This window comes from Moschus berezovskii, chromosome 3 (assembly GCF_049115385.1).
Source record: "Moschus berezovskii isolate FMDL1 chromosome 3, NW_MosBer_1.0, whole genome shotgun sequence".
NCBI classification, from domain to species: Eukaryota; Metazoa; Chordata; class Mammalia; order Artiodactyla; family Moschidae; genus Moschus; species Moschus berezovskii.
In genome coordinates this window covers 102,827,367-102,852,623 of record NC_142462.1, presented here as the reverse complement: position 1 = coordinate 102,852,623, position 25,257 = coordinate 102,827,367, and the positions used below count along the sequence as shown (strand labels likewise).

Genomic DNA, 25,257 nt, shown 5'->3' with positions numbered 1-25,257 from the left:
CACATAGTCACTTACAGTAACTGCCCTTATAGGATATAAGAGTGTTTTCAGATTTTTGCAGTGTGAGTAGGAAGTGTATGGTAAGAAAGCAGCACTGTCCCTTCCTTGTTGCCAGATATCAAATTAAGATATTATTTTTAGTGCTCAGAGTAAAATGTAGTTAGGTTTAAGAGAAAAGCAGTTTTATATGTAGATCAGTGATTTACATATTAAAATTCAAGTAACAGAAGTACCATTGGCATCTTTTTCATTATTTTTAAAGTATTAAGTTGTGTGTTTCTAATCATGACCATTGGGTGGTTGAGACAATTACAGATCAGAATATTATCTTCATAGTTGAGATAGTTAAACATTAGGGCATGTATAAGATGAATTTTTGGTTTTTGAGATGAAAAGTAGTGTCTTTATATACTGGTCCATTTCTTTCTTAAACTTTAGAAGTAATAATGCCTCGTAGTACATTCCTCTGTCTTGGTTGATGGGAGTGCTTAGAATAAGACTAGTTTTTAGAAAAAGAAGCAGCAGTATCTCAAGCACAAATGTTAAATAGGTCTTTGGAGGTGGGTGTGACTTTGTCTCTCTCTCCCTGATGGTTTCCCTTCCATGAACACATATTAGGGTGGAAACTGTATTTCCATACTGGGTGTATGCTGGTAAACTATTTAGAAGATGGCAACCCACTCCACTGTTCTTGCCTGGAGAATCCCAGGGACGGGGGAGCCTGGTGGGCTTCCGTCTGTGGGGTCACACAGAGTTGGACACGACTAAAGCGACTTAGCAGCAGCAGTAGCAGCATGATATTAATTGATATCACTGTGGATTTAAGAAAGAAAAGGAAAATGGATTCTTCAAGAAGACGTTTTAGATATTATATATAATGTTTTTAGTGTGTTTTTGCTGTCATTCTTGCATCAGAAGCTAAAATTCAGGAAAATTAAGATGCTAGTAATTGTTTTGCTAATCATTATCTTTGTCTCCATGTCTGTTGATGCCATACCTTAATGGTAGTAATTCTGATTTTCATCTCACCAGGTTGTGTGAAAGAGTAGTCAGTATTAAAAAATTCAGGTCCCACTTTTTAAAAAAAAAAAGTATATAAATATGATAACATGTGAATGGAGGACAGTCTAAAATACACTTCAAACTTCAGTGATGACTCTTGGGAACTGGGATTGGGGTAAAGAACAAACTAAGTAATGTGCCAGATATATTGCTATTATTTTCTCTATTGATCCAGTGTCATGACCAGTCCTCTGTTACTTAAGAATGTTTCTAGAGTCAGGGTCAAATATATTCTCATTCTTATATTCTTTCAGTGGTTTGCAGTCATGCCACATAAAACTAAATAGTTTAGTTTTTGCTTTATGCTAGGGCTTCCTGGTGGTTCAGTTGTAAAGAATCTGCTTGCAGTGCAGGAGACGTCAGTTTGATCCCTGGGTCGGGAAGGTTCCCTGGAGAAGGAAATGGCAACTCAGTGCAGTATTCTTACCTGAGAAATCCCATGGACAGAGGACCCTGGCAGGCTGCAGTCCATAGGGTCACCAAAAGGGTTGGACACGACTTAGCAACTAAACAAATGCTTAGGCCAGGACCTTATATAGCTTTTTTTTCTTATTTCTTTAAAAAAAAATTTTTTTTTAAATAATACTTGATATATACAAAAGAGTAAATTTGAACATTTATTTAACTTTTGAAACATTGTAGTACAATGAATATTTTTGAGTTCACCACCACTCAAAGAATAACCTAATGAATAATTATTTATTTATTTATAATGTTTTATTTTATCTTTGTGCTTTTCCAACCCTGCTTTTATAGCTTTTTACCCCCTTGGAGATTCTAAATGTCCTTGCTTTTTATTATTCACAAAAGACCAATATGCCTTCACTAAATTTATCCAATCTCTGGACTGTTTAATAGAACCCGGCCTCCCTCCTTGAACCTTCTAATATGCTCTAGTTTGTATCAGTTGCTCCCAGGTGTTATCCTGGGACTTTTCTTTACTCTGCTTATGGATTGGATTAACCTTTTTTTTTTTTTTGGACCCATCTCAGATACTTTCCTCAGAAGGATATGTGGGAAATAAATACTGAGTTTTTGCATGCATTCTTTTTTTTTTTTACAAAAGTTTATTCTTAAATGTACAATAGGTTCCAAGACAACACTTCATTCTAGCTATAGGTGGCAACATGTTATGGCAGGGAATCCAGGTTTTTAAACAGGAATGGAACTAAGGGTCATCATTGCCTCAGGCACAAGGAGCAGCTTACTTTTTGCCAGATTTCTTAATTCCACCGGTGGCCAGGGGGCCTTTCCCCACGGCCTTTGCTTTTAGCTCCTCGAGTTTCTTCTGCTCTTCCTTCTGCTTCTGCTTGAATGCCTTATCTTCCTCGTCCATCTCCTTGGCTTGCTTCTTGGGCTGTTTCAGGGGCTTCTTCTTGCCACCTTCGCTGCATGCATTCTTGAGAAACATTTTTAAATCATTCTTAATTAATGATTTAGATATAGAGTTCCAAATTCAATATTCTTTTTCTTCAAAATTTCCAAGGCCTTGTTTTCCTATATACTGGCAGGTATAATTACTAATGAGGTGAATAACTTGATTTTTGCTCCTTTCTAAGTTACCTTCTCTTTTCCCCAGAAGCTTTCAGAACCTCTGTTTAACCTTAGTATTCTGAAATATCATAGTAATATGTTAGGTTTGAGTCCTTGATACTTGCTGAACCTTTTTACTTTAAATAGTACTTGAATATAAGAAAAAAGATGGAGAAGATTTCCATGGAAAATAGGGCAGGGAACACAAGACATTCTAGGAGGGACTAGTAAATGGGAGAAAACGTGAATTTTAGAAGTCATGTGACCATGATTGAGGTACCAAAAGGCAGATTTGCTTGGCAAATAGGGAAATAATAGTCAGAAATAGGAAGATTGATGGATGTTGTCTCGTTGAAGGCCATGAATATTAGGCTGTTACGCATATATAAAGTACATGTTCAGAAACAGGCTTTACTTGCTATCCTATTGGATTACAGCTTAATTATCTTACTTCCCTATTCCTGCTACCTCCCAGCAACAGGATAAGACCTCATCGAACCTACATGAAGCTGCTTCAGACTGCGTGTGCTCAGCTCTCTATGCCATTGAGAATGTGGAAACCAACTTGGCATTAGCCATGCAACTATTTCAAGGAGTCCTGACTTTGGAGACAGCCTATCATATGGCTGTGGCACGTGAAGATTTAGATAAGTGAGTAATTATTAAGGGCAGTAGACCATACAGCCGGGATTCTTTTAAGTCACCTTCTATTCATCCCTATTTTGCCACTGAAGCCCTGTCTCTAGCTTCAGTTATTCTTTAGAGTTTACAGCTAAAAAACATACCAAATCTTAACCGTACCTTCATTTTAACATCCAAAAATTTTCTACAAATTATGGAAGGAAATGAGAATGAGATTGAACAAACTTAAAGAGTCTTCTTCATCTCCAAATCTCTAAGACATGCTGCCACTTAAGTTTGCTAGATTTAAAAAAAAACAAAACCCTCCATTCTTCATGACCCTGTGTAAATATATGCATTACATCCTCAAGATGCTCTGCTATTCACCTCTGAACCAGGAGTGGAAATCAAATGCAGAGGGAGATGTGGTGATCACGCAGAATAGTAAGTTTTAGCACTTACAGAGGATAAGGCTCTAACAATTAGGGATGACCTTTGAAGTATCAAGTGTGATTTAATGGCAATTTTCTTCAGATGTTTTAATTGAGAATTTGAACTGACTTACTTACATTTGCTTACATGTTTAAAAGTATATGATTTAAGGAAAGATGTTTGTTAAGGAGACTGTGATACACCATAGCAAATAATCACTAAATGTCTCTTAGGCCAAGGATTGTTTCTTTATTTGATTAACTGTGTCTGTGAGTATGTACATTTAATATACAAATATCTGACTTGGTATTCTTATTCCTCTTTCCTTTACAGAGTTCTGAATTACTGCCGTATTTTCACTGAACTTTGTGAAACTTTTCTTGAAAAAATTGTTTGTACGCCAGGCCAGGGCCTTGGGGACCTACGAACTCTGGAACTGCTTCTTATCTGTGCAGGGCACCCTCAATATGAGGTAGTGTTTATACTATGCTAATGCCATTATTTTTCAAATTGTATGTTGCATTTTGTCTACATTCTATTATCTCCTATCCAGCTTTTTATTTATGAGAAATTATAGTTTTATTTTTAATTAATGTCATGAAGAGTTTACTCTGCTGTGAATTTTTTTTAAAAAATTATATGTCAGCTTCTGCTTTGATTCTTTTCTGTGTTCCTACTTGGTTTTAGCTGGGCTGACTGGTACATAGCAGGAAGGAACCTGTTAGAAAGAAAGCTTATTACTTTTCCACTGAGACCCCCTCTCTAGCTTTAGTTATTATTTAGAGCTTTATAGCTTAAGAAATATGCCAAGTTTTAAAATCCAAAAATTTTCTCCAAATTATGGATGGAAATGAGAACGGGATTCAAAGGACTTAAAGAGTCTTCTTCATCCCCAGATCTCTAAGACATGCTGCCACTTTTAAGTTTACTAGATTAAGAGGAAAAAAAAACAACTCTGTTTATTCAAAAGGCTTTATCTCCTGTTAATAGTATAAGAAGTGAGAAGAACTCCCAAGCTTGACTAACTCTAAATAGCTTCATCTTGGATCTTTGCTGGGAAAAGGATGGTAGGGGCCCTTTCAGGGAGGGGCCCAGTAGTGCTTGTGAGTCTCAGTGTTTTTTCTGTGATCACATAGAAGATAATATGTGTTTGCTTAACATACTTTCATGACAATATCTAGATTTTGTTGAAACTCAAAACAGTTTTGGGCAGAAGTATTGTTCTACTTAATAATTATCTCTCCTTTAAATAGTGCCACATATAAGATAAGCTGTGGTTTGTACAGATATTTTTAGGTTTATCTGCTGAGACATGTTTTAACCTCAAAAATATTTCAGAATTTAGGGAAAAAGACTAAATTTTAAAGAGATTTCTGTATCTGTTTCTCTAAATTTGGAATCCAATATACTACTGGAGAAATTATCTCAGGCCTAGACAGAGAATGTAAAGTCAGTCATCCTAAATGTTGAGTTTTGGGTCTAACATGGAAAGATAATTTGGAAAGATAATAATCTGCTAGAGAAAAGGTGGCTGCTAAACTGGGAAGGATTAGGGGTGGGAGGAGACGGGGACGACAGAGAATGAGATGGCTGGATGGCATCACCGACTCGATGGACATGAGTTTGAGTGAACTCCGGGAGTTGGTGATGGACAGGGAGGCCTGGTGTGCTGTGATTCATGGGGTCGCAAAGAGTCGGACATGACTGAGTGACTGAACTGAACTGAACTGAACTGAAACTGGTTCCACTCATACTAGTTTAAAGTGTTTCTTTCCTATTAGCCCTGGTAATAATAAAACTGCCTTCTTTTCTGGTCCAAATAAACCATGTTTTCTCTTTTGATAGGTAGTAGAAATTTCCTTTAATTTTTGGTACCGACTAGGGGAGCATTTGTACAAAACGAATGATGAAGTTATTCATGGCATCTTCAAAGCCTACATTCAAAGGCTGCTTCATGCCTTGGCTCGCCACTGCCAGTTGGAACCAGATCATGTAAGTTTTCTTCTCTATTTAATCATGTCTTGATTTCCTCTTCTTTTCAGTGCTATCTTGAAAAGGAACTGAAAAGATAGAGAATAAAGCTAATGGAATCTGCAGGTTTTCTGTCACTCTAGCTTACACTGAGGAAGTCAATACCAGTTTAATGAAGAGTGCTATGCCTGTGTAGAAAGAAATCAGTCCTGCTGAGTCAGTAATTCTTCTGGGAATTCACCTTAAATAGTTCTGCTGAAGAAAAAAATCATTATGTACAAGGCATTATCTATAAATGTAAAATATGGTAAATCCATGTACAAGAGTATAGAAGAGGAAATTCCTTGGGGAGCCAGTGGTTAGGTCTTGGTGCTTTCACTGCTGTGAGGCCCAAGTTCAATCCCTGGTCAGGGAGCTAAGATCCTGCAAGCTGTGCCGTGTGCCCTCCCACAAAAGAATATTATAGAAGAGTTACATAAATTATTATGTAGCAACTTGATGGATCATAATGCAGCAGTTAAAAATAATTGCTTGAGGGACTTCCCTGGCAGCCCAGTGGTTAAGACTTTGCATTTCCAATGCAGGGGGTGCGGGTTGGAGAGCTAAGATCTCATGTGCCATGCAGCCAAAAAAGTAATTAAAAATAAACCAAAAGAAACTATAGAAAAAGTAATGCGTTTTAAAAATAATAACTTGAGATAGCAATAATTGGTATCCTAAATGAAAAAGAATGTAAAATTTTATGCTGTGTATTTTTAATAGTATAAAATACGTGGTTGGATTAAAACTAAACACAAAAATGAAATATTTGTGTGAGAACATGGAAAATAACATGACTCTCCCCTGAATACATAAGTACAAATTTTTCTTTATATTACTTATGCTGATTTTATAATTTAAAATAAAATGTAGAAATAATCTATTTGCTTAGAAGAAAATATACAAGAAATATTATAAAATAGTTAATTGGAAAATGCTTCAACCACATTCTTTGCTTGGTTATTTCAAATTTTATAGTGTTTATTTCATCATTTTGGTTGGGTGGTTTAGTATCTCTGTCCTTCAGTCTATAAATTGGAGTGGATTTTTTTTTTTCCTATTAAACCTGCCATGAGAACTGTCTGTGCTCTTTATCTTAATGTTAATGTTGTCATCTGAGTTATGGTATTTTGTATTTCCACAGAACTTTAGTGATGATTTAGTTCAGTGGTTTTCACTACTTTTTTTTTTTTAAACTGAGGAATCCTGTCCTTAGCTTCATAGTGCTTGGAAGCATGATGAGTAAATAAAAACAGGGCTGCTGCTGCTGCTGCTGAGTCACTTCAGTCGTGTCCGACTCTGTGTGACCCCATAGACGGAAGCCCACCAGGCTCCCCCGTCCCTGGGACTCTCCAGGCAAGAACACTGGAGTGGGTTGCCATTTCCTTCTCCAATGTGTGAAAGTGAAAGTGAAGTCGCTCAGTCGTGTCCGACCCTTAGCGATCCCACGGACTGCAGCCTACCAGGCTCCTCCATCCATGGGATTTTCTAGGCAAGAGTACTGGAGTGTTGGTTTAAATGGCTGTGTTTGCTCGATCCCTTTCTTCTCTTTGCTACTTCTGTGGTACCATTTCCCTGTAGGTAATTTCATACATTTGTAGGTGTGCCATGCTTAATAATTCATTACCTCATCCGAGTCAACCATTATTTCCTCCTCATTCCTTGACTTTAATTTTTTTCATCTTAAAGCAGGAATGTTGAATTAGATCAGCAATTCTCAGTAATACTAAGGGCATTTTCCCAGAAACTCATGGTCTACGATTCTTATACATACCCATAACCATCTCATAATTAGTAAACCTTAGTATACTTACAGGAGGATGTTAGAATAAGAAAAACTTCAGAAGCATGAAATGTGAATGATCTCTGTATTTTTTAATGAAAAATTTTAAATATACAGCAACGGTGAAATCATTTTATAATGAATATCTGTATACCTACTGCCTAACTCCTACCATTAATATTTTATTACACCTGTGTTATGTATCTGTGCACCTATATAAAATTCTTTTCTTTTTAAAGTCTAATATTCTGTTGTGTGTCTAGTTGTGATAATGGTTGATTTTGATAGGTCTTGAATCATAAAGTTTCAGAGGCTTATTCAGTAATAAAAAGCTAGACTTTATCTATTGTAGATAGACTTATATTCTAGAACACTTTCCACCTCCACCACTCCAGATTTTTCCAGCAACAGGGCAGGATGCAGCTTGGACATGCCAAAAAAAGAGTTTCTCATAGTAAAGGTAGAGGATAGGTTGTATTGATTTGACATATCTTAATGTTTGGGATACTTTCTATAGTAAAATGTCTTTGTGATTTATGCAATTTATCTTTTTATTCATTGGGACTGAACTGCTTAATGGGTTTTTTATTCTTTTAGAAGTTAGTGAATGCCTTAGTGAGTTTAAAACAAATATTATCTGATTTGAAATTTCAGGAGGGGGTTCCTGAGGAGACTGATGACTTTGGGGAGTTTCGGATGCGGGTGTCAGACCTGGTGAAGGACTTGATTTTCTTGATTGGATCTATGGAGTGTTTTGCTCAGGTAAGCCCATTTGAAGATTCTAATCAGCTTTACCAGTCATTTTAATTGTGTCCACTTCTGTGTCTTCTCTAAGTATTCCATCTTTTTCTTCAATCTCGATAGCTAAATGGGACAGTAGATATGCAGGTGCCTAGCACACTGCCTGGCATATAGTAGCTATGTTTATTTAGTATCTTACAAGCCAATTGCAGTGAACAGTTCCGTTTTACACTATATTCTTGGTAGTGAGAGCTGTTCCACTTGTACCGTTGAAATGGAAGATCATAGATGAACCTTAAAGCCCCCAAGATACTTAAAGGGAATTTGGACCTAGCCAGGAAAAATAGACAAGTTTTTCTGCTTTTAATATTTATGTATCACCTCCTGGCAATCTTGGTTATTTTGCATTTCCTTTGTTCACAGTTACGGTTAGATTCCTTTGCAGTTTCATCCCAGAGATGACTGTAGTAGAGTAGAAGAATCATGTCCTATGATTTTCCTAACTATCAGTGAGTAACATTTTAGGTCATAAGGTTACAGTCATCATCATTCCATGTCACTTAACATTAGCATAATATCAGGTGGTTTTCATATTGCTGGATCATGCTCTGAATCCTGAAATACTGATTTTGATGGTTTATCAGTCATACTGAACTGACCTAATTTGGAAGATGGGTAACCCATGCATTTGGTGTGTTTTGGGGTATCATCTGATCTAGAAAGTGTTAATATAATTGTAACTGTATTTCTTTATATTAAGCAAAGTGTGTTTCTTGACCTAATTACAAAGGGTTAGGGATTCTTAGAAAGCAGATTTAAGTGAGATCCCCACTAAATCACAGGCAGATGCTCTGTGCTCAGATTTCAACTCTTCTCTCACTGGCTGCGTGACTTTGAACAAGTTACTTGTTCTCCAGACCTCAGTTTACAAATGTACATTAATTGTGAGTCTTGTCCACAATGTGTACTGTGGAACACCAGTCTCATGAGATGTTCTTTTCTGGAAAAAAATAGTTCTGTCAATTAAAACTGGAAAATGACTTAAATAGTATATTTAAAGGTTCTGTGAAGTCATATAAGAGAATTGTTTAATTTCATTTTACCTAGCAGTGTGTTATTTATTACAGAAACCTTATTTAGACTAACAGCCAGTTACATTCCACTGATGGCTATACCCTGGGAAATTTTAGGACGTCTCTGAGTATTCTGCTTGGTCTTTCCCCACCCACCCTCGCTTGGACATGGTATTGTGATGGGTGCTTCAGAACAGCTACTTTTTAGGAATTTAATCTGTCTTACTGGTGTTGACGCAGACAGGTAGTTAAAATAATAAATGTAAAGCCAATGTATGTGGAGGTTTTACATTATGTTTCATTTTTAAGTGTGTTAATGTATTTATCAGTTACCAGAACCAGGAAAAGACACTCATGTAATAAGTTTTTTTTCCCCATAATACTATTTTGTAGGGACAGATGATAATCTTGATATACTCTTTGTAATCTAAATGGATTTGTTTCAAATATTAAACTAGTATTGATTTAGAGTTAGTGAAGATTTGAAAAATGAAAATACTATTCTCCCCTGGCTCTGAGAGATAATTAAATTTAGAAACAAGGGGCTGAATTTATTTTAACTAACAGGTTTTTTGTTTTGTTTTGGAACTCTATTCTGTTTTTCTTTTAATGGATCCATAATCCACCTCTTCTTCTCTAGTTATATTCTACTCTGAAAGAAGGCAACCCACCCTGGGAGGTGACAGAAGCGGTTCTCTTTATCATGGCTGCTATAGCAAAGAGTGTTGATCCGTGAGTGTCTATAAGTCTTTTGCTGGGAACTCTTAATATCAGAGGAAGGAAAATTGCGCCATTTTTCCTCATGTGGGATATGTTTGGAAACTCGTAGAACTTCTTTCTTCTAAAATGCTGTCTAGTCTTCTGACTTCTAAGAGTCTAGTTCAGAGTAGCATGCATTGCTGATATCCATGTTTTAACCACATTTTCTAGCGTTAAAATTCTTTTGTTCTTGATGCTAGGAAAAGAATGCTGATTTATTTTTCCAGCCCAGGCTCCCTTGTGAAAGTTGGTATAATCAAAAATTTATTAGACTGTTAAATTGTTGGCACTTGTTTAAAAGCATTTGAATAGACACTAAATAGGCTCTCACCTGCTTTTGTGATCTTGGGTAAGTTATCCTTACAAATATTTAATTATATTGTTCTCCTTTTTTCCTGTCTTGGAGAATTCATTTGTAAGTTTCAGAGAGGCACAGCATAGTTATCATATCTCTTAAAAGAATAGCAAAATCTAAAGGGCAATTATTTTTGTTATTGCTGTTGGAAATTTTTAAATTATTAGAATTTGATTTCTCATTGCTTAGCAAAGAAATTCTATTTATTATTTTAACATGAATCCTTAAAAACAGAATTTACTTTGTTCTGTGAGTTTATAAATTGATGCTGACATCTATCAAGTTTTCCTGTATTGTACGTAATCAGACACCTGCAGTTGAGCTCTCTGTACCGGGCTTTGGTTGGAGAGGTAGTTAAGGCATGTATTCATAAAATGTACAGTTGCTTCTTTCTTAGCTGACTTTCAGGGTCAAGTCACTGAAATCTTATTTACTTTCTAATCAAGGAAATATTTAAGGAGATCAGAGTTGGTTTGTTTTTCTCTATTAAGAAGTTCTGGTCCTGAATCAACTTACCATACTATTTGCTTTTAAACCCTTTTTGGTATCTTTTGGAACCTTCAGTAACAGTCTGAAGATATTACGCTAATGATCTAACTGATTTGTGATTGTGTATGAGAAAGGATGAGTAGAGAGTCTCAACACTAGCTTAGTACCGTCAGGCATAAATGAGAGAAGATTTTATTTTGTTTTTTCTTTATCCACATTTCACTACATGATTACAGGTGTGGTTTTGTTTTTGTTTTTTAATGTATAAAGGTCTTAACAGACTTAGTTTATCGGGAAGGAGTGTTCTTGCGCTAATCCAGGATTTATTTAAACATCTTTCATTTCTGGATTACGTTCTGGTCATTTGGGGGGCATCCTCCCCTCTGCTTAAAAGAACTTGAGCCAGTATCCTTGAAGGGTGAGAAAAAGAGAAGGAAAAGGAAAAAATAAACTCATGGAGCTGTGAAAAGTATTTGGATAACTTTAATTTTCCCTCATGTTTTAAGTCAGAGCACCTTTATCTATTCCTGCAGCTTTTGTTCTTGATTCTTTAATGAGTGAGCTGGCCCACCCATGCTTACTTGTTCTTAAGGTTTCCATTATCCAGCCATAAGAAATCTTTTAGAGAATAACAACTAATAGGAAATAGTCTATAAGAATTATTTATTCACTTAGTTATTCAGTAATATTTATTTATTGAGTGCCCACTATGTGCCAGGCTCTGTTCTAGGTGCTGCAGATATAGGAATAAATAAAGTGAATTCACTAATTGGTCCACAGTAAATGCCTACCTGTCCAGTTTGAAGAGCCTTATTTGATAGCAAGATGTGTCTTTAGACACTTCACTAACATTCAGAAGATTAAGGAGCAGTGTGCTTCTCAACTGAAATAATGATAACTTCCATTTCTGTCTTTTACCCCTTTTTGAGGGTTAAAAAATATTATACCAGATTTAAGCACTTTTATCCAAATGGTTACTTATTTAGAAAGAAACCCTTAGCAATGATTTGTGTCATTGCAGCCTGTTTTATGGCCATAACCTCACCTCTGAAATTGTTAACTCTGAGTACTTGCCTTCTAAACTCAGGGAGAACAATCCAACACTCGTGGAGGTCCTAGAAGGAGTTGTCCGTCTTCCGGAGACTGTGCATACAGCTGTACGCTACACCAGCATTGAGTTGGTTGGAGAGATGAGCGAAGTGGTCGATCGAAATCCTCAGTTCCTTGGTATGTGTGAACACTCCCCTCTGCAGCTACTGCTTTTGATTTTTCTGATTTCTTTCTTGCTCTATTACTTTTGCTTTTGTTTTCCTATTTTCTCTTTTATTGATAAGTAGACTGTTTCTAGACACCGAGAATAGATATATGAGTTACTACTCAGTTGATACATTTTATAATCTGATCACAGACTTAGAACCTTTGAAAATTAGATCTGTAGATAGGGTGACAGTTTGCTACTAGTACTCTGCTTCAGCATAAATATTTCTGTCTTTGTTAGGCTTTGGCATAGGCTTGAGCTAATCAGATTCTCCTGTAGTTCTAACCTAGAAGCTGCCAATAGACTAGAGCAAAGGGGAGGGCATTTCAGTGTTAAATACATGCACTATTTAAAAACTAAGAATTATTACTGAAACTAAAGTCAGTACAAACTAAGATGAAGAAAGTGTTGAGTTGTATAACCTCTGATTGTCTTGAAAAAATAAAGATCATATAAAATAATTTTAGAATTGAAAGTAAATTTAGAAATAATTTTTTCTAATTCCCTCATTTTCAAGATAAGGAAAGTGGAGTCCAGAGAGACTAAAGAATTTATCTGGGTTACTATAAATAAAGTCCCACTGATACTCAAGACTGACATTCTGAGAATTTTTAAGAATCCTTAAATTTGTGAATATCATTAAGTTTGATGTGCTTATCTATTTATTTTGACTGTGCTGGGTCTTCGTTGCTGCTCAGGCTTTCTCTAGTTGCGATGTGGTTATTCTTCAGTTGCGGTGCACGGGCGTCTCATTGTAGTGGCTTGTGTTGTGGAGCACAGGCTTCGGTAGTTGCAGCATGTGGGCTTATGCTTTGCAGCATGTGGGATCTTCCCAGACTGAACCCTCTCCTGCATTGGCAGGCAGATTCTTTACCACTGAGCCACCAGGGAAGCCCTGGTGCTTATCTTTATTACTACCTTTTGACTTGATTTTATTTTACACGTGATCTCTTTTTTTATTGCCTGAAACTTACTTAAAAAGAACTGTGTTGGACTTCCTTGGTGGTACAGCGGATAAGAATCCCCCTGTCAATGCAGGGGACGTGGGTTCAACCCCTAGTTCAGGAAGATTCCACATGCCATGGAACAGAGAAGCCCATGTGCCACAACTACTGAGCCCGCATGCTGCAACTACTGAAGCCCGTGCACCTAGAGCCTGTACTCCGCAACAAGAGAAGCCATAGCAATGAGAAGCCTGCCCACCGCAACTAGAGAATAGCCCCCAATCTCTAAAACTAGGGAAAGCCCAAGCGCGACAACAAAGACCTATCGTATCCAAAAATAAAAGAGATGTGTGTTCCTGTTCTCTTGTATCTGTATACAGAGCATATGATAGGTAGGCTTACTTTGTAGTTGAGCCACTTTCAAGTTCAATATACCATTAAAATTTGTTTTCAAAATACCTATTTTCTAATTCTTAAATTTCTTCACTTATCTGCCACATCATTTGGCTTTCTTTTCTGAACAGTTTTTCTACAGAGAAACAAAGTGAGTTTACCTGTTTGTTAACACTTACCATTCAGTACCACCTTGTGTATCATTTAAATTTGTGCCTCAGAAGACACAGTGCTACATACTTACTGTAGAATGGTCAAAATCACAAATACTCAATTTGAGAATCACTGAGGCCTATAGTATTGGACAGGGAAGCCTGGCATGCTGCAGTCCATGGGGTCACAAAGAGTCGGGCATGACTGAGTGCCTGAACTGAACTGAATAGTGTTAGTTACTTGGACTAGGCTTTCTTTAGATTCTAGTTCTGATTCTCATGCTAAATAGGCTGTGTGTTGTGGGAAAACAGGGGTTCCTGCTGGGTTGCTGCCTTATTTTTCTCATTAGGCTAAAAATGGAAATAACTTTTAAATGGGCTTTCAGAGATTATTTCTTTTATGATTTGGTATGAGGTTACTCTATAGTTCACATAAAGTGCTCTTTAAACACGTATGATTTTTCTTAGGGTTTTTTTCATAGAAAAACTTTTACAAAGCAAGGTAAAGGATAACTAGGATTTGCTGTATAGAAATTTGCCTTTATAATCAGTTTTCTTAGAACACTTACGTTGGTAACAAGTAAGACATAATGAATTAATTCTTCTCAAAGTGCTAAGGATCCGTCACTGTGGTTTTTATAATTATAAAGAAGTAAGTATAAAAGTGTCAGCTTTGGGTAACTTGTCATTGTCCTGATTAATGTAGGTGATTTTTTTTTTTTAACAAGTAATGATTAATCTCTGAGTATTGTGGTACTGTCTTGAGTTTTATCTTCTTTCTTTAACTGTATTCTTAATACTTGGATGGTTATATCCACCAGTGTTTCAAACTGTCAGTGGTTTTCAAACCGTGCTCTGTGAAGCCCTGGCAATAAGCATCAGTTCTTGTCCACAAGGTAAGAAATGCAAGATAAATAGATGGGCCTTGGGGCTCTCTGACACTGTCTGTCACTGAGATCAGCTCCATTTTTATATGTAAATACCTTGGGGTTTAAACATATTTCATTTTTTAAAAATGGTTCTTTTGTTTTAAAGGAGAATATAAACCTCTGTTCTAACAACCTAGAAGTTTTCCTTAAGTTTCAAATATGTAATCTTTACGTATGACTTTTCTCCTTAGACCCAGTGTTGGGCTATTTGATGAAAGGCCTGTGTGAAAAGCCTCTGGCTTCTGCTGCAGCGAAAGCAATTCATAACATTTGCTCTGTTTGCCGAGACCACATGGCTCAGCACTTTAATGGACTCCTGGAGATTGCCCGTTCCCTTGATTCCTTCATGTTGTCTCCAGAAGCTGCTGTGGGCTTGCTGAAAGGTATTTACTTAAGATATTCAGAAAAAACAGTCTCTAAGCCACTTCTGGGGATTATCTTGTGTCAGTTGTATCCCCCTTTTCAGTTTCAGTTTACTCGATGATGAGGAAGGTCACTCTGGGAGGAGAGGATGTGTGTGATTATATGTGCACGCATTCTTAGAATGTTTTAAGGCTATATAGTTAATTCAAAGTGCTTATAGAATTTATATCATGATACTAGATTTTGAGTGGAGTTAACATAGTAGAACTATCCTTTCTGAGTTGGGAGAAAGAATAAAAAGGGAGACCAAATAAGCATTGCTATAGGTGGATATTTAAAGGTAGTGTGCCTAGATCAGTCCTGTAACTCAAAGCCAAGGGTTCTGGTCACTTAATGTTCTTTAACCATTACTAATCAGTTTACACTGAATGATCGAGAGGCAAACAGCCAGGGTAGTGCTGAAACTCAAAATAATAGAAGATATTAATACTTGGGGAAAAGACTTAGACGAATGGCTATTTTTTAATATTGAAAGGATTATTTTATAAAAGAGGGAGCAGATTTATTTTATGAGTAGTTGATTATTGACAGTTTACTGGCTTTTAGAAAGAAAATGCTTTCTAACCATGCTTTCTGCAAACAGATTGGTGTGTCCTGTCAGGTAGTGAAATTCTTACAGCTGGTCTATCAAATAAAAGAGTGGGTGATAGGACCTGTGCAGAATCTTTTAAGTTTCTGTGAGTGGTAGACAGCCTTGTCCAGGTTGGATGACTGTTAATGTGTCAGCTAACTGTTCTTTCTCACTTCTGTGATCAGGTTCCCTACCAGCCAATGTAACTATGCATTTTTAAGACAGACTTTCTTTTTTAAGCATGGGTTTTTGTTGTTTCTCTTTAGAGGTGTAGATAATGAGGCATTAAATCAGGTCCTATATTTTCTTCACTGATAACTGTGGGTATTGCTGCCATCTTGTAATTTTCTAGTGAAATTTAACCTTGATGATAGCATGACAACTAACTTGTAATAAAATGTGGTATCCCAGTTATATTGGTGGTATCTTCTAGATGGAGAAACCTTTTTAGTAACATTCTTTTCTGTAGGGATGAATTAAAAGGAAAAATTGTGTTTGTTAGATTTTTACCCTCTCTAGTTTTAAGTAAAAAATCTAATTCATCCATGGTTATAGACTGTTAAGAAAAATCATTCAGTATTTTATTCAAATTTGAAGGTTTGAATTGATTACTGTTCTGTTGAATAAAATTTTAGGAGATGAAAAATTAATAGTCAAAGGATATAGCGTAATGTGTAATCGTTTGGATGTTGAGGAGATACTTCAGCATTTGGTAGGGATTGTGACATGAGGGAAGCTGGATAGGAAGGATCTGGGCCTTCTGTCCCCACTTGAACCTACCTCTGTTTCTTTTTTAATCTATTTTATTGGAGTTCCAAATTAAGATTTTATTTGGGGAGAAGGAGAAAGGGTAGATTTTTGCAACTATTTAAAAGTGAAATAAAGACAAACTTAACTATTATTGTTCTGTTCAAAGCGCTCATTTTTCCAGGTAAAGAAACTGATGCTCTAAGAGAATGTCTTAACCAGCTCATAGGGTCTGTTATGGTAGAACTAGTTAATCTCTAACTTCAACTCATTCTTCCAGTAATAATAATAATAATGTCCCTATTTCTCAGACTTCTCTGAGGATAAGAATTGCCTATTGTACTTATCAAAAATAAAGGCTGACCTTGACCTCTGGGAAGTTTGAGAACCATTGTACTATGCTATATAAACTAGCTTTGGCATTGGCCTTGTGAAGGAGATTTTTAAAGTCTTTGAAGGATTGGAAGTGGAGAGACATGTTTTAGCATCTTTAAACCAGTAGGCTACTGAGGAGAAATAATTTAATATTAACTTCAGTTGTGAATGTCAATTTGAAAGTCTGTATAATCTTTCCTAAGCCAAATAAAGAAAAGCCCAACAGTGAATAACAAAATACTATAATTTTTTAAAAAGTGCTGATCTTTTTAAAAGAAGAGAACAAGTTAGCCTTTGTAAGCCATGTAATGTAGACCAATGAATTACTTCAGTTCGGCTTTTATTTTCTTCATTTGTGTCATCCTTTGTCTTTCAGGGACAGCGCTTGTCCTAGCCAGATTACCTTTGGATAAGATTACTGAATGTCTTAGTGAACTATGTTCTGTTCAAGTTTTGGCATTGAAAAAGGTGAGTCTAATTAAAAGGTGAAACAAATATAGTATGTTTATATGATAGAAAGGAAAAGAGAAAATTCTTTTATTTGCAGGTGGTCTTTTAACTACCTAGAAAAGTCAAGAGAATGAACCGAGATGTTATTAAGATTAATAAGTTTGGGGCTTCCCTGGTGGTCCAGTGGCTGGGACTCCACGCTCCCAACGTAGGGGGCCCGGGTTCGTTCCCCGGCCACGGAACTAGATCCCACATGCCACAGCTAAGACCCAGGGCAGACAAATAAATAAATCAACATTTTAAAAAAAAGATTAATAAGTTTATCAAAGTAGCTACATATATGAAATAAGTATTCCCAAATCAATAGATTTTCACTGTATCAGAAATACCATTTAAAAGATACAGTGGAGAAAACAGCATTCAAGTTAACTTCCAGAACCATAACCTATCATGTTTCCTTGAAGACTGTTGTGAAAATGTCAGCTCTTCTCAAATTACATTTATGGTGCAATAGCAATGAGCATACCAATGGTAGTTTTAGGAGAACTTGATGAAATGACTCTAAAGTTTATCTCTAATGATATACTGGTAGAAGTGTCTAAGAAATTTTAGGAAGGAAGAGGAAGCAACTTGCCTTACCTCTTAAAATAAAAAGGTATAATAATTTTGAAGCTTTATATTATAAAATTATTATATAAGTATATAGTATAATACATATAATCTATATTATAATATGAATGTCTATAATATCCTAATCATTATAAAAGTAAATGGGGAAAAATTAAATGATACTGTTTTCCACTGTTACAGTGATCATATAGTAAAAGTTAATATTCTGTCTTGGCCAGGATGCAGTAAGATGGAGGAAAATAGTTGGCTAATATGAATTTAAAAGTTTTTGCCATTTTGAGTAACTTTGAGGAATCTGATGTAAGGAAATAGAGATTGAGACAGAGGCTGATGTACAGAGGCCTATGTTGCCATGTTTGCTATAGGTTTGTATGTTTAATGACTGGGTGTTAATATCTTTCTGTCTCTTCAGCTGTTGTCTCAGGAGCCCAGCAACGGCATATCCTCAGATCCCACTGTGTTCTTAGATCGCCTTGCAGTCATATTTAGGTAAGAAGGGAAATGCCAGGTTCCTGCCCTGGGTTAAAATCTCTAATGAGACTACTATATAGAAGTAAGAAAGTGTTTTTTTTCCTCGGCTTCTGAGTACCTCCTGTAAACTGCATCTGTCAGAAGACTAATTTACTCCTATTACAAACTGCAAAGGCAAATTCTAAGAATTTATTTTTGGTAAACTTTTGTCTAAAGACTTTAAAATGTAATTAATTCTTTTGGTCTCTGAATTAGTGATGCTCAAACTTTGAAAAGTGAAAGTGTTGGTCCGATTCTTTTGCGACCCCACAGACTGTAGCCCACCAGGCTCCTCTGTCCGTGAAATTCTCCAGGTGAGAATACTGGAGTGAGGAGCCATTCCCTTCTCCAGGGGATCTTCCCTACCCAGGGATGAAACCTGGATCTCCCACACTGCAGGCAGATTCTTTACCGTCTGAGGCACCAGGGCAGGCCCTCTCAAACTTCAACAGCATCAGAGTCACCTGTGGTGCTTCAATTCCCAAGGCAGGAGATTGCTGGGTCCCATTCACAGAGTGTCTGATGGATTGGATCTTGATAGGACCCAAGAATTTGCATTTCTGATAAGTTCCCAGGTGCTATTGCATTGTATTCCAAAGACCATACTTTCATAATCATTGCTATGTAATAGTGTATGGGGGCAAACAAATAATGAAGTCTCTTCTGTGACCTGGTGAAATTAAACCTTCTTTGATGTTAAGAGGAGCCTAATAATTAAAACAGCATTAGAGTGACAGTATTCAGAGAGTGATCTTTCTTAGTTGCATAATATAACTTATGTGTCCTATAGGTATATCTGGAATATCAATTAATATTTGTATAAAAAACCTGTGTGGAAGAAGTTGAAACTGAGATGTTGTTTTAGCTTGTTCTTGCCTACAAGTATCTTTTTCTGAGTTGGTATAATGCTTTTCTTGTATAATTAGGAGAGCCCCTGTTGCATACCATTCTGAGAGCGCATTAACAGTCTTATTTCACAATAAATGAAAGAAAATCTGCAAAGGGTGAAATGCCTTAATGTAAAGAAAAGTTATATTTTTTTATATTGGGCTTCCCTGGTGGCTCAGCAGTAAAGAATCCACCTGCAATGTAGGAGACTTGGATTCAATCCCTGGGTCAAGAAGGGAATGGCTCCTCCCTCCTGGAGAAGGGACTGGCGTCTTGATCCAGTATTCTTGCCTGGGCAATCCCATGGACAGAAGAGCCAAGAGAGAGGCAATCCATGGAATCGCAAGAGAGTTGGACATGACTGAGCAACTAAACAACAACTACAACAGCAGATTTTTATTGAGTTGCTGTTGAGCTTTTTAAAATTAGAGAATTGTTTTCCTTTAAAGAGGTTGGTAGTTAATCATAGTTTTTGCTTTTTCCTGCTTTCCTTCAAGTTAGTGGATTCTAGAACTAGATAGATAGTTGAATTCAGTGCATTGTGGGTGAGCCCACATTGTGTATCATTGAGTTTAGACTAGAACTGTCGGAAACATCTTTGGTAGACCAGAGTTTCAAAAGCTTTTACCTTTTAAGTACTGGGAATGAAGCAGTACTTGAGTTTTCATAGTGGATTCAGACAACTTGGATATATTTATTAATTTGGAAAAAACTACATATTCAGGTTTATAAAAGGAGAAAAAATGAAAAGGTAGTTGTAGTGCCTCATACCTGCAGCCCATGTACCCAAAGTTGACTATCTGGTTTTCTTTAATTGGTGAGAATGATACTAAGTAAACTAACGGGAATTAGGGTTAGGGTTAGGGCTCTGTGTCCTTGATGAAATTGCTGTTCTTTCACTAATTTGGATCATTGTCTTTCCCCAGACACACCAATCCCGTTGTGGAAAATGGACAGACTCATCCGTGCCAAAAAGTCATACAGGAAGTAAGTACTAATTTGCCTGTGGAATGAGGCTTTCCTTTTTCCTTATAAGACTCTAGGTAACTAAAGTGAGAAGGTACTGTCTTCTCGGTGCATAGGAAGATTCAGTTTGTTGATACGCATTCAGCATCAGTGAAAAGATGAATGGAACCATCCAAGTAAATATTTTTGATTTTAGATTTGGTAAGAAAGCAGGCTGTAAGGAAACATAGTGAAAGGCCAAAGTAAGAAGAGATTAACTGTGTGAATCCTAGAGTTGTTGAGAGGCCTGGTCATTACTGGCAGAATGTTTTTGACAAAGCTGATTAACCATCATAGCTTCCTCTTTGACCATACTTCCTTTGTAAAAACTTAGGGTGACATGAGGATCAGAGGGCATGTTTTGAGAAGTGCTTTTCAGACTTAAGGGGAGAAACACCAATTATCCTTGAGTGTTCATTGGTATCAGATATCTCTTCCTTTAACTTGTTCTACTTCTTCCCATCCTAAATCAGAAGTTCAGAATTTAGGAAAATAGAGATCTTTGTCTTTTTAGTAAAATTAGTCATGCTCCTCTTCTGTTGTAAAAGAATTACTGTGCTTCCCTTAAGACGTGGTTGTTTTTGTTGATGGATAGTGTATTGAACCCCAGCACATATACACACACCCACTGACCAGAATCAGGCCGTGTGTGTTCCTGTAAAGAAAGATTTCCCCCAATTATTTAAAAGCCAAATCAGTTGTTACCAACTTGGGAGCATTTTCCTCAGCACTTAGTTGTTCATTATTTTCTTCCTTGTGCTCTTTTCACTTTTGACTCAGATATGGCCGATTTTATCTGAGACTCTAAATAAGCACCGGGCTGATAATCGGATTGTAGAGCGTTGTTGCAGGTGCCTCCGTTTTGCTGTTCGCTGTGTAGGCAAAGGATCCGCAGCCCTGCTGCAGCCGCTAGTCACACAGGTGAGTTTCCTGCAAGATGGAAAATGTAAAGGAAGAGTTTTGAAATAGGAGGCTTTAGAACAAAAGCTCTTGCTAATGAAATGAAACACTTCAGTATTTCTTAAATACAAACTAAAAAATATTTGAAAGATAGATAAGTAGTGCCTGTGGTAGGTGTGTTATTTTTATGGCAAATAGCCTGTAATCTGTTCTGTGTAGTGATAGTCTAAATAGCAGCACATCTCAGTAAAATTCATAAATGGGAATGACTTTAATGAATCAACTCTTATGTATTAAGCATTTTATATTAATTTCCTTTCTAAAAATGTGACAAGTCAAGCTTTGCTATTTCTGGCCTAAAGAGATTTTCTGTTTTCTTCACCATAGTTAGTTGTTCATATAAGTCTGTTATTTGTCAGGAAATAAATTTGACTCTTTCAATCAGCATGATTGGTATGTAATTATGGTGGTGTGGCTCATTGTACATGGCTCTCTGAGATCATATCATCTAGAATATTCTTTTGAGACACCTATGACTAGTGACTTAATTCACTAAGTAATTTATGTTGGAGTTAACCTAACAGCAGGGCCAGAACTAGATTTAGGCAAGTGAGGTGCCTTGACCTAGAATTGATGGAGGCGAGGCAAAGTGCCAATCTTGCATTTGCAGGACTCTGAGCAAGTACCTTCTCAAATTTTGCACTCATCTGTGAGGAAAGCTACTACAGGGCTTCAGGCTAGACCTCACCCACTCAACCTGAAGTGGCCTTCTCCAACTGGGCAGGGCATCTATTGGACCGACCCTGACAGTGAGTGCCCCTCAAGTTCTTAAGTTCTACCTCACTCTTAAGGAAGCTCTTATCCTGAACCAGGGTCATCCTGTTGCTGTGTCAATTGGCACTTACATGATCACGCTTCCTTAAATTATAGATTTGATTGAAGTTTGTAAAGGTAAATATGTTAACAGAATTTTTTTAGTGATTTTTCTGCGTTTACTATACCCTGTGTACAACAGTATGTGTTACATTTAGACTGTGTTCAGTTCTGGTCAAGTGTCTTCCTCAGTGCAATACATTATGCAATCCTATATAATGTGGTTTAATTCCCCTTTGCTATTGGAGGATATGCCCATGACTTCTGGCCTCCCTGGTGGTTCAGATGGTAAAGAATCTACCTGCAGTGCCGGAGACCTGGGTTCAATCCCTGGGTTGGGAAGATCCCTGGAGAAGGGAGTGGCTACCCACTCCAGTATTCTTGCCTGGAGAATCCCATGAACTGAGTATCCTGGCAGGCTACAGTCTATGGGGTCACAGTCAAAAAGGACTAAGTGACTGACACTTTCACTCATGACTTTTGTATTACTCTTTTATTCCAATAGCATAGGGTGGCATCTTATTTAGAAAGTATGTTCGAAAGTCTGTACGTGTGACAAAAAACCTACAAATTCGAGGTCACTAAACTCCAGCCAGTGGGCCTGCCACTTGTTTTTGTAAATAAAGTCTTACTGATTCAGTTCAGTTCAGTTCAGTTCAGTCGCTCAGTCGTGTCCGACTCTCCGCGACCCCATGAATCACAGCACGCCAGGCCTCCCTGTCCATCACCAACTCCCGGAGTACACTCAAACTCATGTCCACAGAGTCGGTGATGCCATCCAGCCATCTCATTCTCCGTCGTCCCCTTCTCCTCCCGCCCCCAACCTTTCCCAGCATCAGAGTCTTTTCCAGTGAGTCAACTCGTCTCATGAGGTGGCCAAAGTATTGGAGTTTCAGCTTTAGCATCAGTCCCTCCAATGAACATCCAGGATTGATCTCCTTTAGAATGGACTGGTTGGATCTCCTTGCAGTATAAGGGACTCTCAAGAGTCTTCTCCAACACCACAGTTCAAAAGCATCGATTCTTCGGCGATCAGCTTTCTTCACATTCCAACTCTCACATCCATACATGACCACGGGAAAAACCATTGCCTTGACTAGACGGACCTTGGTCGGCAAAGTAATGTCTCTGCTTTTCAATATACTATCAAGGTTGGTCATAACTTTCCTTCCAAGGAGCAAGCGTCTTTTAATTTCATGGCTGCAATCAGCATCTGCAGTGATTTTGGAGCCCAAAAAAACAAAGTCTGACACTGTTTCCACTGTTTTTCCATGATAGTCATGCTTAATCATTTAAGTATTGTTTATTGGCCATTTTTGTGCTTCACTGGCAAAGCTAAGTGATCAAAAGATTATAAAGCCAGCAGAGCCTAAAACCCTCTGCTATCTGGCCCAGCCTGTAACTTATTCATTAAGTACAGCATACAATTTTGAGTATGCAACACTAAACAGATTCATAGCTTCCATCTCGTGTTCTTTTCATGCCATATGCTGAGAAGAGCCAACTGCTGGACGCTTGCACCCCACCAAGATCAAAGAATTGAATTTATGTAAGAAGACCAAAACATGTGTGTTATGATGGCTTTTTTTTTTTTTTTGCCCCACTTCTTGAATTGCAAGATCTTAGTTCCCCGACCAGATATTGGACTCCAGGCCCCATCAGTGAATGCACTGTGTCCTAACCACTGGATGACCAGGGAATTCCCATGTGATGGCATTTTGAATAGATGAATGTACAGTGGCCTGATTTTTGAAGGATAGCAGGGTAAAAATTCTAAACAAATAATTTAAATACTTATATTGTATTAAAATTTTTATTCTCTAGAGGTCTAGCTATCTTGATTAGAAACACTGTTCTTTACACAAAAGATTAAATAAAGGAGTTTATAAACCAATTTAAACAATGCCTTCTGTCTCCTCTAAAATGAGGGGCATTTGATACTTAGTTCCTGCTGTGATTGTTTTTTTTTTTTTTTTTAAAGAATCACCTTTAATGCATATAAGAGCAACCTGTTGGTTAGAAAGTTTAGGTATACTTTATTAGGGCATTGCAAATATTACAGAAGCCTTGGATAATAACTTATGAATAGTTCCAGTCTATAGTATTATACAACTCTCCTATAGAATTGTTTTGAAAAGGTGAAAGGTCGAAGGCTTGAAAGAACTCTAAATAGAGTACTTGAAAATTATTGAGCCCTATGTTTTAGAAAATGTTGCCAACAAGCTTTATTATGTTGTCTTAAAGAGAAGAGACCAATCTATCTCAGAATTTATTCCCTCAGACAGCTGCCTAAGCTGATACTCTTTGAGGGATAAATAATTGAACTAATTGGTTTTTCCCTTGGCAGATGGTAAATGTTTACCAGATACATCAGCATTCCTGTTTCCTGTACCTTGGTAGTATCCTTGTGGATGAATATGGCATGGAAGAGGGCTGTCGGCAGGGACTACTAGACATGCTCCAGGTATGTTCTCTTGGAGGGTCTGAAGGCCTAGCAGTGTGTTCTTTACCATGTCTTTAATTCTGTTGCTTCTTCAGGTTTGCTTCTCAGGCATAATGATTTCCTTATGTGGAGTTAGGTCTTCCTAGTTATTCTGTGGACAGGCCTGCTTGGGAGAATGAGAGAGAGATTGACTACACAAATGTGCTGGTCATTACAGTTATTGCTGTCTAATTTATGTTCTCCAGAGATAGGAGTTTTTGGGAAGGTGGGCAAGTGGATTTAAAATAAAAAATCTCTTAGCTCAAGCATGATTGTATTTTTAATTTCTTGCCTGAACAGCCAGTGAACTAGTTTACTTAGCAGGGATGGTCTCACCTTAGGGGAAATAGCAGGTGTTGGAAAAGGCTTCTCATACACTGCTTTTACCTTCTCCTGCACTGGCAAGCCACTCCAGTACTCTTGCCTAGAAAAGCCCATGTATGGAGGAGCCTGGTAGGCTGCAGTCCGTGGGGTCGCTAAGGGTCGGACACAACTGAGCGACTTCACTTTCACTTTTCACTTTCACACATTGGAGAAGGAAATGGCAGCCTGCTCCGGTGTTCTTGCCTGGAGAATCCCAGGGACGGGGGAGCCTGGTGGGCTTCCGTCTATGGGGTCACACAGAGTCGGACACGACTGAAGTGACTTAGCAGTAGCAGTCAAAGAGGGGAAAATATATTAGGGAGTTAAATCATGGTGCTCCTTTTCCCAGGATGTCTTTCCCTTTAAAATTGGCATTTTATTATTATTATTAAAATGTCAGCTAAACTTCCTTAGTTGACCAGATCATATCTAGTACATAAGCACAGTTGTCCTTTTCAGAAACTTCTAAAACTTTGAGATGACATCTATCCAGTTTCATCAACAGA

General features: G+C 37.3%; 1 protein-coding gene and 1 pseudogene across 1 annotated transcript in view; one reads left to right on the top strand and one right to left on the bottom strand.

Annotated features, from left to right (window-relative positions):
• The window catches only part of TNPO3 (transportin 3), a 79,247-nt gene that overhangs the window by 38,311 nt on the left and 15,679 nt on the right, over positions 1-25,257 (top strand). Inside the window, 12 exon segments of the mRNA XM_055421238.2 lie at positions 3,071-3,246; positions 3,982-4,120; positions 5,494-5,640; positions 8,096-8,203; positions 9,896-9,987; positions 11,946-12,085; positions 14,726-14,917; positions 17,027-17,118; positions 18,143-18,219; positions 20,055-20,115; positions 20,914-21,054; positions 24,254-24,370. Coding sequence (XP_055277213.2) covers positions 3,071-3,246; positions 3,982-4,120; positions 5,494-5,640; positions 8,096-8,203; positions 9,896-9,987; positions 11,946-12,085; positions 14,726-14,917; positions 17,027-17,118; positions 18,143-18,219; positions 20,055-20,115; positions 20,914-21,054; positions 24,254-24,370 — 1,482 coding nt within the window.
• LOC148778386 (translation machinery-associated protein 7 pseudogene) lies at positions 2,267-2,957 on the bottom strand (annotated as a pseudogene).